The sequence below is a fragment of the Notothenia rossii genome, assembly GCF_949606895.1.
Source record: "Notothenia rossii genome assembly, chromosome: 12".
NCBI classification, from domain to species: domain Eukaryota; kingdom Metazoa; phylum Chordata; class Actinopteri; order Perciformes; family Nototheniidae; genus Notothenia; species Notothenia rossii.
The window spans coordinates 15,078,905-15,106,282 of NC_136911.1; the positions used below are offsets into that span (position 1 = coordinate 15,078,905).

The 27,378-nt window shown below is 38.7% G+C and overlaps 4 protein-coding genes across 5 annotated transcripts; 1 reads left to right on the forward strand and 3 right to left on the reverse strand.

The window, feature by feature from the left end:
- Positions 1–134: 134 nt before the first annotated feature.
- Positions 135–3,600, forward strand: LOC307026757 (putative inactive carboxylesterase 4). Its single transcript, XM_079662382.1, is given in 8 exon segments — positions 135–329; positions 1,235–1,318; positions 1,659–1,775; positions 1,777–1,804; positions 1,872–1,976; positions 2,963–3,093; positions 3,228–3,308; positions 3,470–3,600. Coding segments are annotated over 5 exon segments (351 nt in total). The 5' UTR covers positions 135–329; positions 1,235–1,250; the 3' UTR covers positions 2,996–3,093; positions 3,228–3,308; positions 3,470–3,600.
- On the reverse strand, positions 3,330–9,107 carry LOC307026756 (TNFAIP3-interacting protein 1-like). Its single transcript, XM_079662381.1, has 11 exons — positions 9,047–9,107; positions 8,273–8,447; positions 7,404–7,507; positions 6,721–6,811; positions 6,396–6,470; positions 6,237–6,302; positions 6,031–6,141; positions 5,314–5,427; positions 5,139–5,216; positions 4,536–4,661; positions 3,330–4,440 (listed from the first exon to the last, which is right to left on the reverse strand). The coding sequence occupies exons 2-11, from the start codon at positions 8,378–8,380 to the stop codon at positions 4,321–4,323; spliced, it is 993 nt and encodes a 330-aa protein (XP_079518507.1). The 5' UTR covers positions 8,381–8,447; positions 9,047–9,107; the 3' UTR covers positions 3,330–4,320.
- A 1,503-nt stretch (positions 9,108–10,610) lies between these two features.
- Positions 10,611–13,453, reverse strand: LOC307025937 (general transcription factor II-I repeat domain-containing protein 2A-like). Its single transcript, XM_079660945.1, has 2 exons — positions 11,394–13,453; positions 10,611–11,275 (listed from the first exon to the last, which is right to left on the reverse strand). Exon 1 carries the CDS (start codon positions 12,606–12,608, stop codon positions 11,412–11,414), a length of 1,197 nt encoding a protein of 398 aa, XP_079517071.1. The 5' UTR covers positions 12,609–13,453; the 3' UTR covers positions 10,611–11,275; positions 11,394–11,411.
- Positions 13,454–15,676: 2,223 nt separating this feature from the next.
- On the reverse strand, positions 15,677–26,998 carry LOC307026116 (ADP-ribosyl cyclase/cyclic ADP-ribose hydrolase 1-like). 2 transcript variants are annotated; one of them, XM_079661256.1, is made up of 8 exons: positions 26,697–26,998; positions 19,216–19,336; positions 18,989–19,121; positions 18,407–18,489; positions 17,040–17,425; positions 16,804–16,887; positions 16,664–16,725; positions 15,677–16,553 (listed from the first exon to the last, which is right to left on the reverse strand). In XM_079661256.1, the coding sequence occupies exons 1-5, from the start codon at positions 26,840–26,842 to the stop codon at positions 17,348–17,350; spliced, it is 561 nt and encodes a 186-aa protein (XP_079517382.1). In that variant the 5' UTR covers positions 26,843–26,998; the 3' UTR covers positions 15,677–16,553; positions 16,664–16,725; positions 16,804–16,887; positions 17,040–17,347. The 2 variants fall into 2 exon arrangements, with proteins under 2 accessions (XP_079517382.1, XP_079517381.1); XM_079661255.1 differs by having other exon boundaries at positions 15,677–16,725.
- Positions 26,999–27,378: the final 380 nt, after the last annotated feature.

Below are 27,378 nucleotides of genomic sequence, written 5' to 3' on the forward strand. Positions count from 1 at the left end.
CGTTCCTTGGCTCAAGCAGGCAAGTATACGACATAATAACAACACAAAGTAAAACCAGATAATCTCCATACTGATCCAATTGACTTTTAATCAAATTTGTTTTGAGACATTCTGTGCTTCTGTGTATTAGAGAGCTCTGGACCTGAAGTGACTCTAAAATCTGGCACTGTGCGAGGACATTACACAGCAGTGAAAGGTGTAGAGCAGCAGGTTGAGGAGTATTTAGGCATCCCATTCGCTCATCCACCTGTGGGGCCCTTGAGGTTTGCTGCCCCCCAACCAGCTGAGCCCTGGGATGGGGTGAGGGATGCAACTAAAATGCCTAAAATGTGAGTATACACAAGGGTTGTTTTTGCTGGAGCCTCTGTATCTTAATATAATCTCTTACTAACTAAGCGAATAACCATACGTTTAGATTACTTACCTAAGACAAATTGTCTATTTTAAGACAAAGAGCATCCAAGTACTGTTTTTTCTATAATAAGTTTGATTTAAACATTGTATGTGCAGGTTAGGGTCAAGACTTTGTGTCATGAAAACGAAGTATCATAGTCTATAATCAAATTCTGCTTTTATGAAGAAATATCTGAACAATACATGTCCTTAACCTATGAATAAACACAATATTAATGTAGTTTGGTGATTAGCCTCATTGCTAACGTCAATGGGATTTTGGATGAGGTTTTTCTACTCCTAAAACAGAACAGAGAACTTCCTGTTTCACTTTGGTTCTCTGTAGCATATCTGCAATACTAATAATATTCCCATCACCCTCAGTTGTGGTTTGTGTTAAGCGTGACGATCGCACACAAAACTAATGTGGTTTACGTGGTCAACATTATATGTGCTAAACAACAGCATGTAGCTCAAAATAATCATGGCTTGAATCAGACTTTCTGTGTCTGCAGGATACATCACCTGTGGAGGAAGCGTGGAAAACCTTCCCACTGACGTATCCATCAGTAGAAATATCCGAGGGCTGCCTTTATCTTAATGTGTACAGACCTACTGGAACTTCCTCAGGAGACAAACTGCCTGTTAGTTCACGTGCACAGCACACATATAATGACTCAGCAGAATATGCAACAGTAATAAAATATGACTGTACTGATCAGCTGCATGGAGTGAATGAGTGTTCAGCTGAATGAATGGAAAACGGATTTGCTTCAAACTGAATACAAAGATCACAGAGACTGTGTTCAGTTTGAGTAATTTGGGTTTGTTTGTTGTCCAGGTGATGGTGTGGATCCATGGGGAGGCCTGGCTGCAGGGTTGTGGTTGTAATTCAGTATCACCTTAGTATTTTGGGATTCCTAAGGTACGTTTCAGACTCAGATACATTTAACATTTTCGGTTTATCGTCCAAAAGCTTGTTTAAATAGGAAACATAAGGTGTCAAATCATCATAATATATTTATTTAAATAAAAAAAAGCCTTAATAGTTCATCATAAAGTTAGCTATTAAGCGATAATACAGATGTACAAGTCATTTGCCATTTTAAAAAACAGTTAGTAATTGTAGTTCCTTCTGTTTGCCAGTAGAGGTCTATAGAGTTCCTAGATATCTCTGCGCTCCTGATGCTAACATGAGGTGAAAGTAGGTTATAATGTTGTGGCTATCCCTCCACCATAATGTATTGTTTGTCGTTTTAAAAAAGCACGGGTGACCAGCATGCACCTGGTAACTGGGGCTTCCTGGATCAAATAGCCGGCCTTCAGTGGGTTCGTGACAACATAGCGGCCTTTAATGGAGACCCTAATTCAGTGACCATCTTTGGACAATGGCATCAGTGTCTCTATGCTGGTGAGAAAAAGGTGAATAATTCACTTAAGATATGGAATACAGACTTGTAACACATGTTTCTGTGCAGGTACTGTCTCCATTAGCTGAGGATTTATTCCACAAAGCTATCGCCATGAGTGGAGTGGCACCACTGGCAGCTCATTACACCAGCAATCCACTGGCTATGTCTCAGGTACTAAAACATTTACTTTTCCCTGAAATTATTTTTATTCTACCAATCCCTCCTGCAGATGATAGCCAATCTGTCTGACTGTGAGAGCAGCAACAGTAAGAAGCTTGTTGAGTGTATCAAAGGCCGGTCTGAGGAGGAAATACTGAGCGCCATGAAGAAGGTACAATAAGCAGTACAGTACTGTGTATTGATTTTTAATTTCCTAACATTTCGGAGAAGTCAGTTGAGCGCCTTTTTAAAGCTGAACAGGGTATTTTTGGTGATCAAAATCAGAAGAAGGGCCCCTAAAACCACTGAATTCTACACTGCAAAAAATTGTTAAGGAAGTAAGATTATATTAGATTTAGTCGGATATTTTCAAGGTGTGGTTTGGATTTACCAGTGTCAACTATGCAGGGCTGTTTGACTTGATTCATGTAAACGTCACTGCCTTCGCTATTTGATTTACCTTAGTAGGGTTATGTTTGGCCTAATGGGAGGCACAATCATGTTGTCAAACTATTCAAGTTAAAGCATGTTAATATGTCCCACATTTTCACTTATATTTGATTGACTGTTTTTGCAATATATTGGTTGGTTGACTCTATTTCATATATCCAAAAGAAAAAGGTCCACGACCATCTAAAGCTTGTGTGTTTTGGTTGACTCTCCCCACTCTCATAGTGTATTTTTAGCAGTGAAAAAAGCATGAACAACCAACTGTTCACCAAATGCTCAGAGCCAAACAGATGACTGACACTGTTAGAGAGCTTGTGGACATAATGGACTATTGACGGTACAAGTCAATGTCTCCAAGTGGCCAAAAATAATCCTACATTATTCATCGCAGTTTTAAACTTCATTTTACTGTATTACCTCTTTAAGTTGCATTCGTTTCCAGATAAAGTATTTCTGGACTCTTTTTTTCTAAAGGGTTATGTGATCACAGACCATCCTTTATATGATAAACACTGTATGCTTAGGTGATGTCTGCCTTTATATTTCAGTTTAAGGTCCAGCCATTGACGGTGTGTTCCTGAAAGGCCCACCTGAGGAAGTTTTAAATCATCAAGAATTCCAGAAGGTTCCTATTATGATAGGACTGACCAATCATGAATTTGGATGGATGCTCCCAAAGGTACAATGGCAAGACCCTTTATATCTTTTTTTTTAATCACAATGGATGTCATTTGTTTGGTAATTTCCCAAGCATATAAATGACACATTGCTAATAGTGTTTATTTAGTGTAGAAATCATGTACTTATATTTAGCTCCTAGGACCTCCTGGGTGGGATCATGGTATGAAAAGGCAGAATGTGATATCAGTGATGAACATGTTCTTTCCCGGCCGTGTAAGTGACTTTCAACACACATTCATATTCAACGCTTTATTTCCATGATAAATAAACAACAAACAGAAACCAAAAATCCTTCAAGTATTCATAAATATACAAAAAAAAATGTCATACATATTAATTCTCCTTCTCCTATACCTCTATATTTCCTCTGACAGGCCTCAGGTGCAAATGAACTAAATCTGAATGAATACCTGCAACAGACCGACTCTCCAGAGAACGTACGTGACGTTTTCACAGAGATACTTGGTGACATGGTGCTCGTTCTTCCTGTTCTTAAAGTGGCTTCATAGCACCGAGGTAATTTGCGGTGACTCCATCACAAACCTCATCATTACAACATGATTTGCATTTAATTCCTTCTCCAGACGCGGGCGTGCCTGTGTACGTGTACCAATTTCAACCTTCTCCTCTGATGCACGGCAGCACAAGACCCACTTTTGTCAAAGCAGACCACGATGATGATGCTTTGTTTTTTCTCGGAGCCTGCTTTTGTACCGGACACACTGCGGTTACAGGTACTGGAAACAAGCCTTATTGTTGGACTTTTGATAAAGTCTATAGTGTTATAGATGTGCAATAATTCGTATTCCTCCATAGGACATGTGTCACAAGAAGAAGAGGAACTGAGTAAGCTTGCAATGGCGTACATAGCAAACTTTGCACGCAGCAGGTAGAGTATTTTATTTCATTCTTTGCTGCTTTTTTCCTCTTAGGAAGTGTTTAGTCTACTAGTTCACATTGCGTTCACATTTCTATTTCCCAGTCTTAGTGGGGTTTTATTTTGCATTTCATTCCTAGGTCTCCAAATGGGCCCAGATTAGTGGATTGGCCTCTTTGCGACCAAAACAAAAACTACCTGAATCTGAATCTGCAGCAGACAGTCGTCCAAGGACTGAAGCAGAACAGAGCTCACTTCCTTGATGTTGTCCTGCCTGATAAACCAAAGTCTCACATTGTTAATGATGAACTCTGATCTGAGGAGGATGTTGAATTTCAGAGTTTGTTGTTAAGTGTAACGTCTTTGTAGTTGGATGTGTTTCTGGTTAATCTCGTGGACCTCCCAGTTTGGAGTTGTGGCTCTATTTGTGCAGGTGCATTCAAGTACAGGCTGTGGTGTTCGAGCCACCTGGGAAAAGAGAGATACAAAATATTACATTTCTATGCCTTTTTTTTTTTACAAGTGAAATAGGCAGAAAACAGGCATATTCTTGTGTGTTGTACCTGAGATTTGAGGACACGTAGCTCACTGTGAACTTTTCTATATTTGTTCTCCTGTTCCAGATTCTTCTCCTTCAGCTTCTCCCTGTCCCTGCGCTCCGTCAAAAAGTCTTCCTTGTAAACCTGGGCCTGAAAATGAACAATAAGAAAACATTATATAAAGATTCAATTGAGCAAGACCATTAAAGGTATTGACCAACATTTTGGGAAATACTGTCCTTTGTTAAGATTGATAGCATGCACTCTCATGTTTATTAGCTTAAAATTAGCTTATCTTAGCATAAAGACTGGAAACAGAGACAAACAGCAGTCTGAGAGTTGAACAAAAAAACATAATAGCATGTTTACTAGAAATCTTTTAAGGTTATTGTACGTGGATTTTACGTACAAAGCCAGGCAAGCAGTTTCCCCTTACTGCAGACATTATGCTAAGCTAAGCTAAGCTAAGCTAAACTAAGCTAAGCTAAGCTAAGAGCCCTCTGCCCTGTGGCTTCATATTTTATATACAAACATCTGAGGTGTATCAGTCTTCTCACCTAACTCAAATAAAACAAAAATAAGCACATACATAAGAAATACATTACTATGATGATGAAGAAAGCTTACCTGATGTTTCCAGATATCCTGTAGTGTTCCACTGCTAGCATCGCGAGGATTAGAATTCTGAAGAGCCTCTTCTAGCGCCTGGACAAACATATTAAAGCAGCTGTTAAACCACTGTTGTTGCAGGGAACAAACTCTCAAAAGGCCCTCATTATGATATGTAACAATGTGGACTCACCTTGTTCAATCTTAGGATCTCCTCATGCTGATGCTGCCCTCTCCGGGTCAGAGTCTTGTTTTGTGCCCGCAGCTCCTCTGCCTCTTTTTCTGCTTTTAGTATTTCCTCACCAGTCTGAAAAAATGTCCACAAGGATTAAATTATCATACACACTTTTACAGATAATTTAAATGTAAAGGTCACCTATTATGCAAAATGCACTTTTCCATGTCGTTTATACATAAATGTTTCCCCTCATAGAGGAAAGATTCAGGAAAAAATATTCCCTCTCCTTTTGTCCTGATACATTTATAAATAAAACCTGTTCAAAGATTAGCTGCTCAGATTTTGGCCACTTTGTGATGTCACAATGTTTTTTGGGGTTGTACAACAGTTAGCCAATAACCAACCAAGGTAACATCCGCCCACTTTATGGCCTCCTTATAATCCCCTCCTAGAGAACCATTACATTTTTTTAAACCAATCATCTAACAGAGGGGTATGGCCAGCAGCAATTCATTAGCAGTTAAAGGTACAGACACAGAATCAGCACTTTTAAAACAGGGCTGAAACAGAGGGGTTTATGGCATGCTACAATGCACAATCTGTTTGTAATTCAAGCCAAACACTTCAGAGACATGTTTTGTATATATCTGAAACCTATAATATATTGTTGAAAAATAGTATAATAGGGGACCTTTAAATTATATCTTCAATTAAAATGAATTCTGTATTTACCCATGTGTTCTCTTTATCTTCAGCTTTCTTGTTTGATGTGACGTTCTTTCCTCCTTCACAAATCCCCACTGCGAGGGAATCATGTTGCAGCAATGTTTTTAAATCCTGAACCTGAAAACGACACATGACACAAAACATGAAGGCACTGCAAATACATAAAAGTAGACACTGACAAATGCTGAATAAATTCAGGACTGTGAATTTACCCTTTCTTTGTAGTATCGTACCATGGTGTGGTACTCTTTTGCCCATTTCTCATTAATGCACAGAAGCTGAGTGAAAGAAAAAGAACATGAATGTTTTAGGTACTGAAAGGAAAATGTGTGTTTTGGATGATTATAATCTAACTTCTGAAATGTACTCACCTCCTGCCTTTGCTCTTCCAGGATACATATCTGGGCTTTCATTCTGACATCACTGCTGGCAGCCGAAGTTTTTGACTGAAGCAAATAAAAGAGGAACTGTTCAAATGTGGCACACGGATTGTACAGCTATGACTGCACTGACAATTATGCAATTTAAATGTATCCACTAACTTCCTTTTACACATTTTTGGAAGTTTTGCTTTTGAGTGTTTCCAGTAACACAAAGAACATGGTCTAACTTTGAGGTTAGGGAATCAGATTGTGACAGCGTGAGAGCGATTATCCTCTCAGACGTATCTTCCAAGGTTGCATCTGTTTTTTTTACCTGATTGTCTCTCAGCAGGCTCCCGGGAAGATGAACTGCAGCGGAATGAGGCCTTTCTCCAGATGAGCGAACTGCCACACAAACATCATACCTGAAAAACATTAAATCACGTAAACAAAAAGGACAATTTTGCAGTATTTTGCCTTTAATTAATAGCATAAATAAGTGCAACTAAGTACTTAAGTACAATTTGTACGGACTTGTACTTCACTTAAGTGTTCTCATTCTATACTTTATTCCTCAACATTTCACAGGCCAATATTGAACTTGTTGAAGACTTATTGTTAACTTTAACATAAAAAAACAAATGCTCCTATAGGTTGCAATACTAATTCACCCTGTATTATAAACTCTGCTCCACAATGCTGAACATTAAAATGCTCCTACATGCACTTATAAGTTTTAACAGAATATAACAATCACAAAATATAATATTCTTTAATAATATAACACTTTAAAAAGTGTCACTGTGCACAATCAGTACTTTTGCTCTTTATACTTAAGTAAAACACCTGAATTGAAAATTGTATTGAGTACATTATGTTGGTACTGTGTAAAACGACTGTTTTAACTTTAACTTAGATTATGGATCTGAGTACTTCTTCAACCACTGCAGGCCAGTAAATCAAAAATAAATATGCATGCAGTAATAATATCTGATGAAATGAAAGGATGTTCCTGACCTGTTTATGCCTGGCAGTGATGGATACAGTCTGTGTGTCTGTCTGTGGTCTGTGGTCTGTGATCTCTCCACAGCTGGCCTGTCCATTGGGTTTGCTTGTTGTAACTGTCAAAGAACAGAGGAGCAGGTACTTTATACATAACAGCCATTTTAAACCATTATCAAACATTAATATGAAAGGAATCAATGAAAAAGAAAATCTGACTTCAGGGGATCTTAAACTTTATTGATATTTAGAATGTTTTTATCTAAAATGTTTATTTTAATATATACATATAGCCTATATGGCTAACTGATTTGTTGTTTACATACTACTTAAAGAGAATCATTAATAAAATAATAAAAATTCATTTATATTAGTACAAATGTAACAAATACAAAAACCCTCACCATCAGCAACTAAACTAAATGCTGACCTGATGCAAATATACAAAATAAAAAATCTTATAAATGATAGGCTATTAAATGTTATTAAGCATGAATGAATCAAATGATATATACAACAATAACTAAATAAATATCAATACATGTGGTAATGATACATTGCAAATAAAAGCTAATATTTTACCTTTTAAATAATAATCTAATTCATAAATCAAGCCTAATAAAGCCAAAAATAAACAATACAATTATGACGTTACTACAACGTGCATAAAATGCCACAGCTGATGTCAAACCCACGCAGAGGATGTGAATAATTTCACACCGCCTAAAGTCAGGCTGCACGTGGAACTATCTTTAAACCACTTAATTTAACACAACAAACATGAATACAGGAGTATATCCTATGAAGCCATTTTAAAAGTTCTTAAATCTTAAAGATGCATGCAGACACACAAAACACAATTACAATCACATAAAGACCCTCACCATGTTGTCAGATTCTCGTGTCCTCCACAACAGCTGGATTCTGAAGCAGTGACTCCTTGTACCGCACATTTTATACCAGGATCCTGAATGACGTGGGGAAGCCGGCATTGTCCAATCACATGCCGGGATTCCCTCGCGTGGCGGGGTGTATTCAGGGGCAGGGCCGCTGACAACTCTGTTGAAGGAAAGGAAAGTACAAGTATCAGCAGCACGAGCGGTAATTAGCGATGCGTTCATGGTACACTAAGAATCGATGACTAAGAGAAAATATCTTAGTCCCCACTGCAATAAATTACACATGGAAATAACTTTAATGAATGCTATTTACATTTTCTTATAAGCAATATGAGATAGACTGTCGTTTCTTAATCGTTTTCTTGTCTTTTTCAAGGGAAACTCGACTTAAAACATCAATTTGACGAATTGAACAATGGAAGAAAAAATATATAGGCTACATAATCGCATGCAAAAAGAAAAAAAAACGATTTATGTACAAAATAAACATGTACAAAATATGATTGTTTCAAGATTTTTTGAAAATAAGTAAATGAGAAATACCAGTGAAATGAGATGAGTTTATGGTTTATGCCTACATTTTATTTTTATTTTTTACAGTGTAGCCTACGTTTTCTTCCTGGTTGGTTTACATTCTCACACTAAGAAACCGGAAGACGTTTAAAAAAAACTTGTCAATATGAAACTGTCCCACCAAGAAAAGCACATATGCTGTGGGCTGTGGGAAAATCACACATATCGCAGGCTCTATCATGTTACTCAATCTGTTGACTCAGAAGAACAGTCTTGTTTCAGGGAAGACAGAGCGGGGAAAATACGCTGTGCTCCTCCTCCTCCGGTAACAGGCTCTCAGCAGGAAACTCACTCCACCCATGACTGCTCATTTATTCTTTCTAGAAACATGTCTTAGGGTTCCTGCTGGAGGTAGTTTTACAAAATGCATTAACTTTAAAGATTCAACCCCACACTTTTCTTTTTGATATCAGGTGATGACCAAAGGGAAACAGGCAACATAGTTCCCCCTATGACACTTTTACCACCAAAAATAATCCTTTTGTGGATTTTTTTGTTTTTGTTTTTACTTAGGCCATTGTTTTTTGCAGATGTTGGGAAGGTTTCAGCTGGGTACTGTGGGATATCCCACTTCACCAATAAGTACAAAATAAAACTCACAGTCCTCCCTAACAAGGATGTTAATATATTGGTGAAAGCCAATAGTGCCAACGCCAACACAAATGTATTTAGTTGCAAAAAACTACACTGATATAGGAGGAGGAAATATGATATTGTAATTTTTAACCTGTTAAACCCGAGCCTGTTTTTCAGGTTTCAGGCTCGAAAATGACATTCCCAGAAGAAATGACCATATCTTCCCTTCTAAAAGGGTTAAATTAATAATCTTTTTTCTCAAAGTAATGATAAACCTGTCAGTTGGATGAAGAAAAGTCAGATTCAATATAAATGTTTTTTATTTAAAAAAAAATTCAGATTGAACATGGTAAAAAACTGTAAATTATAGTGTCCGTCCAAAAGATATTTTGTACTTATAGTGAAAACTAACCTTGGATGATGGGTTAGTAGACTAAAAGCTTTAGGAATCCAAAGTACAACATATAATAAGTACCCTGTATCAAGATTGATGCAAAACAAGTGATATATGACCTTTTTAGACAGATTTAGCAAAAAAAAACCTCTTCTGGGGCCATTTGGGTGGATTTTTCATATCTCTGACTCCCCCTGCTGGATTTTGACATGTGACATCTCTTTCTAACCGTCAGAGCCAATGGAATCGAGGGGAACTCCCACATAGTCCTTATTTGGTCATTTGTGTGTGTTAGGCTGCTGCATTGCCAAGACCGGAAGCAGCAGCCACTCTGGTGGCTACCATTAGCAGCTAACTTTTGCTCGGCGATTTTTACATAAAAATGGAATTATGGATTATAAATCATTCAAATGATTGCCCAGAAACTTTATCAACCTATGGATTAACCGATTCAGCCGCGTTTTTTCTCGTTTTAATGCCATTGAACACTTCTTTTGATCAGATTAACAGCTACGGTGAGACGATCTCCCTAGAAGCTACGTAAAGGTACGTGTTGTGATGTCTGTCTTTGCTTCCCCTGTCGCAAGTTTGGATCACTCAGTGATGATACTATATACCTAAATAATCTGTGGAACCTCAGCTTTAATCGGGTATCTTGTATGTGCAGCTACGATAAGTAATAAGGGTACTTTTATCTTGAGTTCTGTGCCAATGTCCGTTAGCATTTTTCGCTAAGGGTTCATTTAGATCAGGGGTCCCCAAACTTTTTCCAGTGAGGGCCACATAACTTTTCCCTTCTCTGATGGGGGGCCGGGTCAGTTTGTAACAGAAAAAGTGTGACGATCGCAGTGGTGCCTAAATGTAAGAATTTATTGTTTTCCAAAAAGCCACACATAAGCAAATATGAATAACCCTTTCTGAGATCAAATAACCCCCTCTGTGTTCTTCACAGAAAAATTTAACTCAGGAAATATATAATAACACTATTTATGAAATCAATAAAAATCAAATAACCCTCTCTGGGTTCTTCACAGAAAAAAAGTCAGGAAATATGTAATAACAGTATTATGAAATCAATAATACCCAAATAACCCTCTCTGGGTTCTTCACAGAAAAAGAGTCAGGAAATATGTAATAACAGTATTATGAATACCCAAATAACCCTCTCTGGGTTCTTCACAGAAAAAAAGTCAGGAAATATGTAATAACAGTATTATGAATACCCAAATAACCCTCTCTGGGTTCTTCACAGAAACAATGCTTCTATTGTGCTGTGCACAATCTTGGTAAAAGTTCAGCTTCAGTTGTCACAGCAAAATCTCTTAAATGACTCATATGAGCAGTCTCTCAAAGTTCTTGTGTTCTTTCCTTATAGTCCAGTTGTGTAAGTTCCAGTATTATAGCCTAGTAGACACCAGTGTTTGCTCTCTCTCATCAACTTCCCCCTGAAAAACACAAAGCAAGCAGGCTGAGAAACCAAACTAAGTGATACAGCACCTAAACAGCACAATACATTTCAATACAAGTATGGTTGTGGAGATGGATTTTTTATAGTGAGCTTACCTATGTACTGTATGTTCATCAGTGTGAACTGTGGGCCTGCATCTGGCTGGTGAGAAGTTCAATGTCAGGTTCCATTCTAGTCACAGCCAGTCTCAAACACTGATGCAGATGTTCATCTGTCAATCTTGATCTCCTCTGAGTTTTCAGGTGTTTCATGCGTGAAAAGGTTTGCTCGCAGATATACGTGCTGCCAAAAACTGTGGACATCTTCATTGCGTGTTTTTTTATGTTAGGGTACGTGTCTTGAGGGAGGGCGGCATAGAAGTCAATGAGACTGGTGGGCTTGAATGAGTCTTTCAGAACATCACAGCTCTGTAACTCGGCCAGCTCAAACTGATAAGAAGGCTGGGCTTCATCGATGTCGGCAACAAAGGGGTTCTGGAAAAGACGGATTTCTTTTGCATGAACATGTAGTTCACGGAATCGCACACCGAACTCCGCCTTCAGCATTTCTAGTGCTTCCACACACTTTTCAGCTGGGAACGGGACCGCTGGTTTCTCTGCAGAAAGCTTTTGGGTAGCAGGGAGATGGGTGAAGTTGTGCTTTTTCACTTGCTCCAAAAGCAGCGCTTGTTTCACCTCAAATGCTTTTATGTGGGAATACATGTCGCAAATGAGTTTCCCCTGGCCTTGTAGCTGCAAGTTAAGGCCGTTCAGCAGTTCTGTCACGTCTGTAAAAAATGCGAGGTGCCATTTCCATTCTGGGTCGATCAGCTCTGGGACCGTTTTGCCTTTTGAATGAAGAAATGCGTTAATTTCAGGTAGCAGCTCGTAAAAACGCCTCAAAACTCTGCCGCGGCTCAGCCATCGGATCTCTGTGTAGTATAATACATCTCCGTGCACAGACTCCAGGTCAGACAGGAATTGTTGGAACTGCCTGTGTTTAAGTCCATTTGCTCTGATGAAGTTTATGCATGATACCACCACCTTCATGACAGAATCCCACTTCAACACTTTGCAGCACAGTGCTTGCTGGTGAATTAGGCAGTGCACTTGTAGCGGGGCGGTGAGACCCCGCTCTTCCATCTCCCGGTTCATGCGTCCTATCAGACCCCGAGTCGCGCCCACCATACTCGGAGCCCCGTCAGTCGTGATGCTGGCAAGCTTTGCCCAGTCCAGATCCAACTCTTCGATGGTTTGACATACTTTGCCGAAAATATCCTCCCCCGTCGTAGTGCCTTTCAGAATTTGGAGGGCTGCCAGCTCCTCGCACATGTCAAAATGTGCGCTAACTCCACGAATAAAAATAAGAAGCTGCGCTGTGTCTTGCACGTCCGTGCTCTCATCAAGTGCTAATGAAAAAAAGTCAAATTCTTTTGTCTTCTGCTGCAGCTGGGCATATACATTACCCCCAATTTCTTCAACGCGTCTGGTGATTGTACTCGAAGACAGACTCACGGCATTAAAAACATCTTTCTTCTCGGGACACACCTCCTCCACGACAATATTCAGACATTTCTTGACAAACTCTCCCTCAGTGAAAGGTTTACCGCAGCTTGCTATCAGTTGAGCAACACGGAGGCTGGCACGAACAGATGAATGGTTCAGCTGAGTTTGGCGTACAAATGTAGTCTGCTGAGCTAACAGTCCACTTTTTTAGCTTTGCTAGTTTGTCTGCTCGCATTTGGCCTCGCAAGCTATCATACTTGTCTTTGTGATGGGATTCATAATGTCGGCGCAGATTGTATTCTTTGAATACCGCCACGGCCTCTTGACAGATGAGACAAACAGCCTTTTCTTTGCATTGAACAAAAAAATAATCGTGTGTCCACTGCAGGTTAAATACCCTGCATTCTGAATCAATTTTTCTCTTACCTAACCTTTTTGCCATTATTCCGTTCTGGGGGGGGGGGGGGGGGTAGGTTCACGTTTTATGATTAGGGCAAAGACAGTGAGGTCGTTAGCAACATTTTTTTAGCGTCATAATTCAATTCAAATGAGCTTTATTGACATGAGGAAACATTTCAGGGATTCAGTCGGGGAGGCTCACTTCACCCAGTTCTATGCGTGCATTGGTCTCGATCGCGTGGCCCGACTGAAAAAATAATAATGCGGGGGGGGGGGGGGAGGGGGGGAGGTAATGCGTCTCTGATATTGGAAATTGTTCAAGGGGCCGGGTCAAATGTGGAGGCGGGCCGTATCCGGCCCGCGGGCCGTAGTTTGGGGACCACTGATTTAGATGATTCTTATGAGACTTGTGTTTTGTTTTGGTAAAAATTGTTTCGTCAGTTAGCTGAGATTATTTCCGTTAATCTGGTATAACACATTAATGGGTTCTTAAATATTAAGATCCCCTGAGACACAGTGTCCTGGAAAAAAAAAACAGGGTCCGCGCCGGCGGGGACCTTGGGGCTTAAAAGTACAAAGTTGATTAGTCTGTCATAGTCTGTCTTGTATGGATTTAGAAATGATTTGGTTTCACTGAGAAGATATGTTGCTTTTTGAAGGATAATTGTGTTTGGAAGCAGTTCTTTGGAAGTTCAGGACCTAATTCTAGATCATTAAGAAGGTAATTTGGGAAATATTCTGATTCACTTTTTGCTGTTCCTACAGTATATGACTCTACTTTTTGCAGAGTCATATGAAAGTGGCTGCATTCGAATATAGTCACTCTGAGTACCGAAGAGCACTCAAAATGGACCTTTCATTTAAAGCTTGGATGGAATGTAGGCTATCATTCATTTATTCAGAGGAGCTCACACTGGAAGTGGCAGAGAGGACTCTGGAGCTGAGGAGAAAGAAGTGACTTACCTATTTATTTTCATAGACATATTGTTATCATGTCTCATTATAATCATCTAAGGCTATTCACTGATAAGCAAGAGGCACTACATTTTTTAAATTACACATATCGATGGAAAACTTTTCCTTTCATGCATTTAACCAACCCTTTCAGTAATTCATTTAGAAATAGAACACTCTGTTCCTTCTAACAAAAACACTTTCCTTACATCAGATTGGATAAACAAACGCACCCTAATCTTGGGCCATCATTTGGCTGCCATGGCAACCAAGACTCCAGGAATGCACTTGCCTTGCAATAAAACGACAAGGTTTTCATTCAGTTTTTAACATTGGCTTAACAAAACAAAAATATAATGTGTTGATTGTTGATATTAGAGAGAGCAAAGCTAGCTAGTTGTTTCCCCCTGTTTCCAGTCTTTATGCTAAGCTAAGCGCTTGTTGGCTAGCATCATATTTCTTGTACAAATATTGTCTTATCATGGATTCCAAACTCATAATACTTTAAATAACAAGTTACCAGTAACCAGTTACCGTGTTGTAAATTAGACGGAATGTATGTAAATGTGTATATTCAATGCAACACATGTTATCCTCTACTGCTATAAAGATTATTTTTGGCATTGTAGTGTTGGTGGAGTGACTAAAACTATGACGATGTTTACTGACATTACAGTACTTGTCTCAGTACCCCATGTTGTGGTTTTAGGGAAGGGGTCTTTCTGCATGTAACACTTGTTCAGTGTGTTCCCAGCATAAACAGCTGTGTGTTTACGGTATATGTGTGAGTCTCACACAGCAGCAAGTCACTAGAAAGGAAAGAAAAGGTTATTTCTGAACTTGGCGTGAGTCCTGCTTCCTGCCACAATAATCAAACAGCACACTCTCGATTCAACTCTTTAAGTTCCTGTCTGTGTCACAGAGAACACGCCCTCGGCTCACACTACTTGTGGCCTACACCTGCAAATATAAAAGCAAAATAAGTTGTCCTTTTTTTATCAGCCCTTTCTATTCTCTTCGGTGGTTCAGTGGTTGAATATATGTGCATACATACACCATACATCTTCGTATAGGTTACGGTTTCCCATGAATCAAAAGAGAAAGAAAAATATTTAGCATCAACACCATGTGTATTTCTCAGAAGTAAATCATATCTTTGTGATTTCAGAGAAATGCCCCAATAACTCATTTTATTACTTAAGGTAACACCACAGATGAATTTACAAAGGATTACCTGTTGTGTTATATGTTGTGTATACTTATTGCTGATTTATTTGTATTTAAACCAGATAACCTAAATAATAATAATTTCCTTTTTACTCAGATTTTCATTTATACAAGTTGCACATTTCAAAATTGTCAAAATGCTGCGTGATCTGTACTTCAATTTAATAATTTAACATTACACTCCAACATTTTATAAAAATATTGTTTCAGGTTTTGCCATCAAAATAACGGAATCTAATAGCAGGATCAATTTCAGCGTGCAAAACATGATATTTTATCAGAAAACAAGCCATACGATAAATATACTGACACAGTTAACATTGTTATTAACACTTTTATTTTATCACATTTATTAATAAATCCCATATTTATCCTTATTAACACATTTTCTTTTCTTCCATATTCTAATGTTTTTTTCTTTTATTATTTTTCTTTTATTAAACAATAATGCATTGTTACGTTTATCAACATTGCTCTATGTACTTATTCAAAAAAATAGGATCGATAATGTTGAGGGTTTTTTCAGATTGTGTTCATATAAAAAGGCAGAAAACGATACAAGCGAGATTGTCAATTGAACGTAATTAAAAAGCAAAAAAGATTAAAAAAAAACAGCATTGTCACTTTAAAAATGGGTCATTGACATTTACATAAAAAAAAGAGTAATTTCACATGTTGTCAAACTCATACAAAAATAATGATACAGTATATTTAAAGTTCTGTATAATAGCAAATTGTTCAATTTACAAAAGACTTTTCAAAAATAAACTCTAGGCAAAATATTTGTAAGGCTTGTTGTGTCATTTTGTCACATAGTCCAATCTGATATTGAGTTCACTGTTAAGAACTCAGACACTTAGGAAGTAGGACCCAATTGCACGACCCGGGAGACAGAGGTAAAGTATTTGTAAGATACTTTATTTGTTCAAGAACAGCAAAAATTAACAACAAAGAAATGGTCTCTACAAAAATGGAGAACAAAATGAAAATGCTCACGTAGTGAGGATCAAAACTTTCACAAGAGCACTTAGAGAGCATAGACCTGACTGTGGCAAGAGACAAGAGCAAAGATCTGACCATGGCAAAAGACAAAAACGAACTGACACTGAACACTGGGAGACTGGGGGATTTAAACACAGGGTAACAAGACACAGGTGGAAACAATCAGGGCCGGGGCTGGTGCTGATGAGTCTGGAATGACAGGTAAACGGTGAGTGACAAAACAAAACAGGAAGTGGAAGACAATACAACCAAAAAACAACATAAATCTCAACATTTCTGTCGGTGCACAACATTCACACGTCATCACCAACACTTCCCAATGGGTCTCTTTGGATCGGAGCTGCACTTCTTGATCTGAGCTCTGCATACAAAGAAACAAATAACATAAGGTCAATATATGTCGAATTTAAACACGTTTAAACAGAGAGGCTGTACTCACTTAGTCACTTCCTTGCAGTTATATGTTATTCCTTGAACCAGCGCACTCTTTAAAGCCTTTAAAGATTCACTATTGCAGTTTGACCTGAGGAGGATACAGAAGACGAAACCTAAGGAACAGCTTTACTTGCATAAGTTTAACTTTCTGCATATTTGTGTGTTGTACCCCTAAAATAAACCACTGTAGAAGCACATACAAAACATTTATTCATTTTGCAAATATGGAGAAAATCTTACTTTTGAGGGACAATAACAACTGTTAGGCTTTTCACCTTGGGGTATTTGATCCTCTTCACCTCAATTGTTGCAAAGTACTGAAAATACATTTAAAGGATTTATTATAACTTTAAAAAAAATATTTTCAAACCAACAACCTGCAACCACCACAGCACATTATGTATTCCTCATATATGAACTAAAAGAAAACCATTACATTATTAACACATCTGCATACATTTGTGATTCGGAGCAGAACCATGATCATTTAGAGGTCAGCTAAGGAATTTTCCGACCCTAAATAAAAATGTGGGCAGCATTAGAGGTGCTCACCTTTCAGGATCAAATGGTGTGTCGATGGATCCGTCTAGTATTACTGTGACATCCTCACGGGCAAAATCTGCAAACTACAGGAAGATGAAGTTAGAGTAAATGCAATTTTAGATTTACACTACAGACCAACAATTTCCTTTTGAAATATAGACATTTAGGATTTATGGAGCAGAAGCTCCATTGCAATCCACGGAATTTGGTTTATTTTTTCATATTGCAGCAACAAAACATTGTTATGATCATTGTGTTTCCATAGGAATTCACTGTCATTCAGAACGCTGCTGCTCGAGTCCTCACTAACATCACATCACTCCAGTTCTGCGGTCTAGACATGGCTTCCTGTCCGTCAAAGTATTGACTTCAAAATACTGCTGCTGGTTTATAAAGCATTGAAGGGTTTAGGGCCAAAATACATTTCTGATCTCCTGCTAAATTATGAACCACCCATATCTCTCAGGTCTTCTGGGACGGGTCTGCTTTCTGTCCTCTGAGTCAGAACTAAACATGGAGAAGCAGCTTTCCGATATTATCTTTATATACAGTCTATGGATATTATACTCCAAATATCTGGAACAAACTCCAGGAAACCTGCGGGTCCGCTGCAACTCTCAATACTTTTATATCCAGGCTTCTTTTTGTCGCTGCTTTTAATCGAACTATTCATATCTTACACTGCACTGTTACTTTTATTCATGTATTTGAAATACGATTATTTTATGTTTATGTTATTCTCTTTGCTTTATAAACCCTGTTTTTAGATGCCATTTTCAAATGTGTTTCCGCCGCACTATTTCTTAATGCTCTTAATGTGTTTCATTTTTGTAAAGCACTTTGAATTGAAAAGTGCTACATAAATAAACATGCCTTGCCTTGTTAAACAAAACTAATTGCACTGCCTTCAAAAGTTTTCCTTGCTCTTTTTTTTATCCGGTACAATTTGGAAAACAACATGGTTGTTTAGAGGTCTTTTTATAAAAAGAGAGGGTTTTACAGGTTCAGCTTTTTCTGACTATTGTATTTTTGGCAAAAATTGTGAATTCTTGTTGATAACTTACAGCAGTTGAGAGTCTTTTCCAAAAAGAGCGAGGAGGATTGTTCTCACATTCCTTCCACTCTGGGCAGCCTTTAGTGAATGTTTCTAGAACAACACATACCCATAGTCAATCTTTTTTGCATTTCAATGATAAGAATTTGCTATGATGAGCTGTACAGGAAACTAAGCAGAAACCTTAGAGCTTTATACACACATACACTGAGACAGAAAGTAACTGATCCAAACATAAACAAAACATAGTAGTGAAAACAAGTACCCCATTGTATCAGCAGAGTATATTAACTATGTGTGATTGTGTAAAATATCTCATGGTGAGAATGAGAAACATAATATGTTTCGTATGCATCTGTTTTAATGGGATTCAAATAAATCGTTGGTCATTTCCTTTTAATAAGAAGAAAAGATTGATACCTCTTTCAGTTATTAATTACGTTCAGACGGTCAAAGGTCAGCTCACTGAACGTAAGACAATTCCATAGAATCAATGCCGCTACTCCTTGATTCTCTCTTCTTAGTTTTTTTAATTCTATTTTGCAAGTCAATTGGGGCATTATAAGGTTGACTTTTTCACAAAGAGTCTTACCACTGCTGCCCATCTTTCCACACCAGGTCAGACCATCCAGCACAGATCCCAGCAGAGTTTTCTCCAAATTGACATCATCCCTTTTCTTAGTTAAGTCACGGACCAGATTCTTTGTTTTACTCCAGAACAACGTCTAACCCGAAAACAAACATATAAAATGTATTCATCTATTTCCAAAGATACATTTAGTGGATAATGTGCACAGTTTTGTGATGAAAGGTTTTTACTTTGTTGTGTTCAAAGGGCGCCGCAGCAACTAAAGAGTCATAGGCGTTGATGGGGATCTTACAAGGGTCCCGGTTCACGTAGGCTTTTTCAAACTCATGCCACATCTCTGTACAGTTGTACCTGAAAAATAAAATCAGTGCTGTTTAGTGTCAGGAAAGTGGATCAGAGTCATAATGATGAAAATGCCGAAGTGTTGGACCAAATTTGGTGCAGGCTTTGCTTGTAAAAAGGCATTTGGCATCTGGAAAATGAAAACAGGGCATTTCACATAAAGAAACAATTTCATTTCAATTTAATAATGTCAATGTTGCCATTGTTGTTAAGAAAATATCATGGTTGAAAAGCAGCCTGTACAGCAAAATATGAGTTGTCATTACGCTGTATGTCCACTAGACAGACAATTACAATGTGCAGCCAGGAAGTGGGCGAGTCATTGACCAAAGCTTTACTCTTTAATCTTTAGCATTACATTTACTTTATCTCCTTGTCAGCCAGAGCCGGCCCGACCCATTAAGCAACATAAGTGGCCGCTTATGGCCCCGCAGCCACTAAGGGCCCCGAAGCAAAAAAAATAATGAAAAAATATATAATGAAAAAAAAAAAAAAATCTCAGTACACCGTCGTGATAAGTAGTTTTAATTAATGTTGTTAATATGCCTAGATTGCCTACTCTCAAAGTCAAATACATTAACCGTGCTTTACCTGAACCTCATCATGACACTAGAGAGGACGGCAGGATTGTAATTTCCCGTGTTCAGTGAATGTAACAGAGGCAAGACACCAGACCAACCAGAGAGTTGAATGGAAATAAACATCTGTCTTATTGGATGACAGGCACCTATCCTGTGAGCTGTGACAATGTTTAAAATAAACTGTCAGTCGAAAAATATTTTCTTAAAAAAGACGAATATGTTCAATTGGTGGCTCACACAACAACCGCAGAGCCACCACTTGAGCCAGGAAAACAAGGTATGTAAATGTCAGTAAACTTCCAAGTTATGCGAACATGTAAGCAAAGCATAAATTGACTACGTTGACGTTACTTTGAATCGCTGGGGTAAGCTAAACCGTTAGCAAGTAGCAATAGCTAGCCAGATATATTAAATAAACATTTTGTCATACAATCTAAATGTAATGTATTTTAGCGTTACCTGGTGATTTCAAAGAAAGCTCTCGGGGAAATGTTGACTTACTGTTCGACATGAAGCTAGAAGCTACCTTACAGTATAGGCCTACACAGTTGATCCTGAGTCCTGTCAGTTAAAGTGTTACATAGTTAGCTGCATCAACCTAGCACTGAAATATATGGATGTTATGACAGTATTTCTGAGAAAAAGTCAGCTGAAATGGTGGCATAGTTGACACTGCTTTACGTGTCGACAGCATGTTTGAACCAGGGTTTCCGCTAGCCGGTTATTACCGGTTTATAGTTGGTAAAATGTATTAAAAACCAGTAAGTTCAAAACCTGCCGGTCAAAATGTCCGTTAATAATTAGGGATGCTCCGATCGATTGGCCGCCGATCATTATCGGCCAATATTCACTCTTAATAGTTTGATCGGTGCTCTCTATAAAGGGCGATCAGGAGAGCTGGATCTGATCGATATGGACATAAACTAGTGATGTGTCGATCGCGAACGAGCCGATTCTTTTGAACGGCTCTTTGGTATGAACCAGGGGAACCGAGTCGTACTTGGTGAGAGCCGTCCTTGTTATCAATCGTTGGTCCGCACCATATATACAGTCATAATCCACTCACCTGTTAAAAAGCTTGATTTTGTTCCCCAAACGTATTCTGTGAAGACCCGCCCCTACTCTGATTAGTAGGTTTCAGCAGGAGGAGTGAGGTGGGGTGGGTATTAACGGAATACGCGAGAGAGAGAAGTCATAACAAGTGGTACAGGACAGGCAGACGACGTGTTTTTCGGATGGAAAATGAGCCAAACGCGAAAACGCAGCAGCATTTGGATGCACTTCAACCAAAACCCAGGCAGTGATAAAGCGCACAATTTGTAAAGGCAAAATATCCTTTAAAGCAGGGTCGACAAATAATCTCCATCCCCACTTAAAAACACAGTATCTAATATTAAGAGTTGCGTGAATTTCATTCAAGGCAAGGCAACTTCATTTACTTAACACACAGAGGGTAAATTCAAAGTACATTCACGGACATGAATGACATGGATATGGCGCCACCTTGTGTCGTGTTTACAAAGCAGATTATTGACATTAGGTCTGGCAATACAGTCAATCATTATCCTGGTGATTATTTCACAGATAAACCTAGTAACCCCGCCAAAAAAACGGCCCTTTTGAACGGCTCTTTGAAAGGAACGGAGCCATTAGATCCGGCTCCTTTCAAAGAACCATAATTCCCATCACTAACATAAACGCGAGTGAAGTATAACCGGACGCGAGAGAGAGATCGGATCAGCTGCTGAGTCTGACGGAGACATGCAGCTCTGCTCTGCGTGATCACCTGAAGCCCCGCCCACTGTTTAGCGAGCTGCATGAAATTTGGGCCGTTTCTCAATCGCGAGGAAACTGGCTCCCAAGCCAATATTTCAAGGATACTACGTCATCGAGTGCCGCCGAAGGACTGTTCCAATCTCCAGCATACTTGGAATTCCACCGAGGCCACGTCCTTGTTTTGGGGGTAATTTCGAGGCTGCACATGGGTAGACTTTGCGTCCTTCAAATCCCCACAATGCTTTGCGCACGGACCAATTTAAAAAAAACTTGCGGAGAATGGCTGAACCGACACAGCGCAGCACACCTTTAAATGTAAGTAGGCTATGTAGTGGCGTAGAACATGTGTTGGTAAATATGTGACTTTGTTACATTTGTTATCACCAAAAATGTGTTCCGTGAAAGTAAAGCAAGTTCATAATTAGGTAGACATCGTGAGGTATTTATTTTCGGTACAGCTTATGTTAAAACCGTTAGAGAGAGTGGCACACTTGTTAGCCTGTTCCATTCTTCTTTGTTTTCCGAAAGCCGTGGCTTGGAAATATACTTGCTTCGTTTCTGAAGGAAGTGACTTGGAAGTATGCGACTACCAAGCCAGTATCCTCGCGATTGAGAAACGGCCAGACGTGCTGTCAGGAGAGAGAGGGAGGGAGAGAGGAAAAGAGAGGATCCGTTTCTCCCGTGTTATTATTCAAAGTTAATGTAAACTTTTGAACAATGTACTTTATCTACTATAAGTAGTTTTTTTTAAATGTAATATGTTGGTTGTTGTTTGTGGAAGCGCATCATTTATTGAAAAATGAATCTGAACTTTTCGATCTGTTACGATTATAAACTGAATTGAGTTTTAAACATCAGCATATCCGGTCATAGTTCGGAAATTACCTGCTAACAGAAACTCTGCTACACAATTCTTATTATTCTTATTATTGAAACATGACCGGTACGTTTCGAATTTGTCCGGTAAAATAAATTATTTTTGGACATTTGACCGGCAAGAAAAAATTCTAGCGGAAACCCTGGTTTGAATGTATTTGCAGCAGTACATGTGGCTGTTTGGCCACTGACGTTGCCATAACAACTGAATTTAAATGTGCAACCTCTTTTTGCATGGAATTACAATTTTTCTGAATGATATTCCTTTTGACAGCTAGTTTCTATGTGAACATTATGAGATGGACAGCCAGAGAGAATACATGAAAAACAGTTACGAAATACTACAGATGTAGCATTCTAGAACAGACTCCAGCCAACAGCTTCCTGCCAAAGCAACAAACAATAGGCGCTTTCACACCGTCTACATTTTGATTTGCATAGAGGGAGCTGTGGCTGAATGGCCGGCGATTAGGTGTGACGCATTTATCATAAGGTGATCAGAGCTGCCTGCCTGCCGTCAGATTTCATTTAAAAAACAGGTCTTGACTTTGTTTAAAATCCAAAGGGTGTAACTTTGGTTTGAGACTAAACATTTTTCCGATTTAATTCAATTTACTGCCTTTCTACAAATTTATAGGGACTATGGTGTTAACAAATCCAAGAAAAATGTGTAGTGTAGGGTTGGGAGGGTTACTTTGTTAATGTAATCATGAACACAGTAAAACCAAAACCTACCCACAGATGGGTATCCTATGTTTTGGTGTACAGGAGACACAAAAAGCAAAAGGAAACTGAACGTATTCGTACTGTTTTAATGGCTTATCAAGAGCACAACTGAAACATAACATCTGAAACGATGTAACAACATAATACACTTTTTGGGGATGCATCTTGGGATGTGAGGAGTGAGGGACACAGCTTAGAACGGGCGTGTCGCCTTCTGTCCTGTCAGTGTTGGCAGGACATGGATTAAAATGTCGAACTCAGACTTCATTTTAAGGATATTTCGGCCAGGGGTTTAGAGCCATATTTGTTTAAGCCTTTATGATAACTGTGTGATTACTATTTATTTTCAAATGCATATGCCACCCATTTACACCGCTCTTCCCGTCAAGAATTTGAATTTGAATAATTACAACGGAGTATTTCTAAATACAAGTTGTACAAATACTTATATGTATTTAATACTAATAACATTATGATTAATTTTACTTTCAGATGATAATACTTTTCAAGGTTAGGTCCGGTCTGACAGCGCTTAGCTCTCTGCTGCAGAAAGGAAGAGAAGATCACTGCTCTAAACAAAGTCAAAAATCGTACATCCAAACGGAATAAAGATAATTAATTATTATTAATACGTTAAGTCTTGTTCATTGTTTTTAACTTTTATTAAATGTTTGATATTTCCGGCACAGACCCTTTCACACCGGCAATGCGAGCAATGCGAGATAGAAACAACAGGAACTGCGACAGCATAAATATGCAAACACAAACCAGACTGCTGGAGAAGAGAGATCACAGATGGGGGGGTTCTGTGAACAATCCTCACCCTCTCAGACTTTCAGTTGCGCGCGCTACTAAAGAGACGCGCTACCATGGAAACCATGGTGTAGCTGTAAGATCAGGGGGGGGGGGGAGGAGAGAGCTGTGCCTGATGGGCCATTATAGGCCACACAGCTGAGAGCTGCCGTTTCATTCAGACTGTTTAAAAAACTGTAACAACGGAATATTTTTCTTAGCGGATGCATGTCAATTGAAATCAATACATACAACTTTTTTTTAAATCAATAAAAAAAAAATCTAAATCCATAAAAGCATTTAAATTAATATTGGGAGTCATGTCGTTACTTTGTCGAGAATTTGGCAATGTAGTAAGCTGGATAATGTGCAGCAAAAGTTGGTTCCGTGTTGTGTGTAGTGAGCACGCGCTAGCAGTGTGCGAAAAAGTACACGTCCCACCGTCCGGGACGTGTTATTTACAATATCGGACAAGTAGATATTTCAATTGACTTGTCCGGCGGACAAGTGACGTTTTTCGCCCTGATTTATTGATAAATTCAGTTTACAAAAGGCAGAACTCATTCGCAAATTGTCAGTGTCCGCCATTGTTCGTTTAGAAATGTTAGTTTCGGTTCTGCTTGTCGATTCCTAAGGAAATGCATCTCGCCGCTTTCTGTACAGACGGGGGCGGGGCGGGGCAGCGCTGGAAGTGTAGCACAGTGGCAGGGTTGGGAAGCAAAACTCTGTTCCGAGTAGGAACAAATAACAATTGTCCGGTACCGGGATTAATAAGAGTTGTGAGGACAGGAGGCGAGGCCGAGCCCCGCGGACCACAGCTCTCTCTCTATGCTCCGGATCAGCTGTTCGCTGCATGGTGCAGCTCAGCGTCTCTCTCTCTTTCTACACACAGCGGATCCGCTGCCCGTTTAACAGCCTCATCTTTTTCAAACTTTCTTATGTTCTTTCTCTGACACGTAATGAAGGTTATTAAGCGTTTTAGCTCATGTGTTGTTAATATTGACCGCCATTTCCTTTATGAAGTGAAGCAGCCTCCCTGTGTCCTAGCGCTGTCCTCACATCCCCGGACCCCAAGACTCGGAGGAGCACAGGGATGTCAGTGTTGTTTATGAAGCAGGGTATAGAAACTACATTATTGAAATGAAAATACTTTTTATTTACTTTTACAAACAGTGAGCAGCTGGAGCATGTAATACACATGCGTAAGGACATGTGTAAGCGTGCAAGCGTCTTTGAGTTGTAGAAAAGCGAATAATGAATTATTACTTATTATTATAAGCTATTATTATTAGCCTATTATCATTATATTTAAGGCTTAGCGCTTTTCTACATAGGCAGGTATCAGGCAGGTTGCAGTGTAACATCAGAGGAGACTGGGCCAATTGTCCATTCTCAAACTGCACCACTTAGAACTAACTAAACAATGCAGAGATTATTTTTATATAATTGTATTCAATAACCATAATAAATTAGACAGTATGAAGTGATTTGTAAATAGGAATACAGATTTGACTTAATGTTTTCATAAATATATTTTTCTCCCACTTTATCATGGGACTTATTTTTACCCTCTCAAAGAACCGAAAATAACCAGAATCGAAAAGCAGAACCGGAATTGTTCGAATCCAAACGATACCCAACCCTATGTGTGAAAATGTAAAATATGATGGCGAAGAAGAAGATTCCAGTGGCCCCAATTTTTGTCCATTCTGGACAAGTGAAAAATGTATTCGGACAAGTAAATTGCCAAACTCACTTGTCCATGGACAAGTACTCTCTAAAAACTTTTTCTCACACTGGCTAGAGTGAAAGGGAACCCCAAGCCAAAGCTTGCTTAGGGCCCCCAAAAGTCTAGGGCCGGCCCTGTTGTCAGCCCTTTTTCTTATTCTTGCCCCTCACCCTTTTTATAAACATTAATGTGAATGATCAGTATTTGAAAAGATTCCTCCTTTAATACACATTGGAATAATTAGATTACCTTACATATTTGTATGATTCTATGCTTTTGGGGTATCTGTAGTTTTTTCTGAGAAGCCATGTTGAGTAGCTCAAATAAAGTCATAAATATATAGAAATGTATTTATTAGGATAAATACTAAATGAATTCTCCAATATATGTATTTTGTTTTCCATGTTATCAAATGTATTGAGTCCCCAGGACGACAAGCTTTAGGGTACAGCTAATGGTATACAACATAATACAACATTGCTGTAAGAAATTCCATCTCCATGAATTTTATAATAATAAATGTTTACAAAAAGTGCCAATTCAACCGTATAATAATTTCCGAGGACATTGTTGTGGTGCTGTTATACTAAACTAAGATGCATGACCACAGTATAAAGATGTTGTTTTTTAATCGTTAATGCATTATACAGTATTGCCAGTAATTGTTGTTATTTTTTCCACCGCATTCGTATGAGTCATGAAGGCTAAATAACAGAAACAGCTTTGTAAGTAATGCACTACAGTTCAACAGCACCACAAACAAAAACTTGTAAAAAAACACAACTTTCTGAAAATGCTTTTTGCAGGTGTGTTGTATGCTGCAGTAACCAAGTAAACCCATTATCTGAATATATCTTAACTTAACCTTTCAAAACTCAAAAACACTTACTTCTTACTACTTTCGAACTTGGAACACCTGTATTCGAATTCTTGCTTGAATGTTCCCTTCCCCAGTGTGATTCCCAACTCAACGGCGACAACGACAATAACCAGAGAAATTACAACTGTTACAATAATACAGTGTTTCTTCTCCATTGTAGAGACTTTGAAAATGCCAAACTAACAATGCACGTTGGGCTATCTAACTGTTGTTTTTAAGCTCAAGTGCATTAGCTTGAACAGGAAGCGATTGAGGTGGAGCTGCATAATTTTTTTGACGGCCACAAAGAGGAAGTTAAGCAGTGGTGGGAGGAAAAAAACACAGTACTCGACTAAATACGACTGCTTGATTAAATTGTGAGGTACATTCTACTTTACTTGCCGCTGATGACTTTATTGAAGGAAAGATTTGTCACCTATTATGCAAAATCCACTTTTTCATGTTTTTTAAACACAAACATGTGTCCCCTCTGTCTAAAGAGACTCTGAACGTTTCAGAAAAAAATATTCGCTCACTTTTTGTCCTGATCCATATATATAAAAACCTGTCTGAAAATGAGCAGATCAGATTTTGGCCACTCTGTGATGTAATAACGATTTGTTGTGTAACCATTAGCCAATAACTAATACCCCCCCCCCACACACACACACACCTTATCACCTGAATCTCCTCCTACAGAACTATTGTGGGT

What these genes read in the sequence shown, in the direction of transcription:
- LOC307026756 (XM_079662381.1), bottom strand. Translation starts at nt 8,380, where the DNA reads ATGCCGGCTTCCCCACGTCATTCAGGATCCTGGTATAAAATGTGCGGT. An exon ending in AGGATATCTGGAAACATCAG is followed by an intron (nt 4,662 to 5,138) that starts GTAAGCTTTCTT and finishes GTTCATTTTCAG; the next exon opens with GCCCAGGTTTACAAGGAAGA. An exon ending in TACGTGTCCTCAAATCTCAG is followed by an intron (nt 4,441 to 4,535) that starts GTACAACACACA and finishes CTCTTTTCCCAG; the next exon opens with GTGGCTCGAACACCACAGCC.
- LOC307025937 (XM_079660945.1), bottom strand. Translation starts at nt 12,608, where the DNA reads ATGTGCGAGGAGCTGGCAGCCCTCCAAATTCTGAAAGGCACTACGACG.
- LOC307026116 (XM_079661256.1), bottom strand. Translation starts at nt 26,842, where the DNA reads ATGGAGAAGAAACACTGTATTATTGTAACAGTTGTAATTTCTCTGGTT. An exon ending in CGCCCTTTGAACACAACAAA is followed by an intron (nt 19,122 to 19,215) that starts GTAAAAACCTTT and finishes TTTTCGGGTTAG; the next exon opens with ACGTTGTTCTGGAGTAAAAC. An exon ending in TGGAAAGATGGGCAGCAGTG is followed by an intron (nt 18,490 to 18,988) that starts GTAAGACTCTTT and finishes GTGTTGTTCTAG; the next exon opens with AAACATTCACTAAAGGCTGC.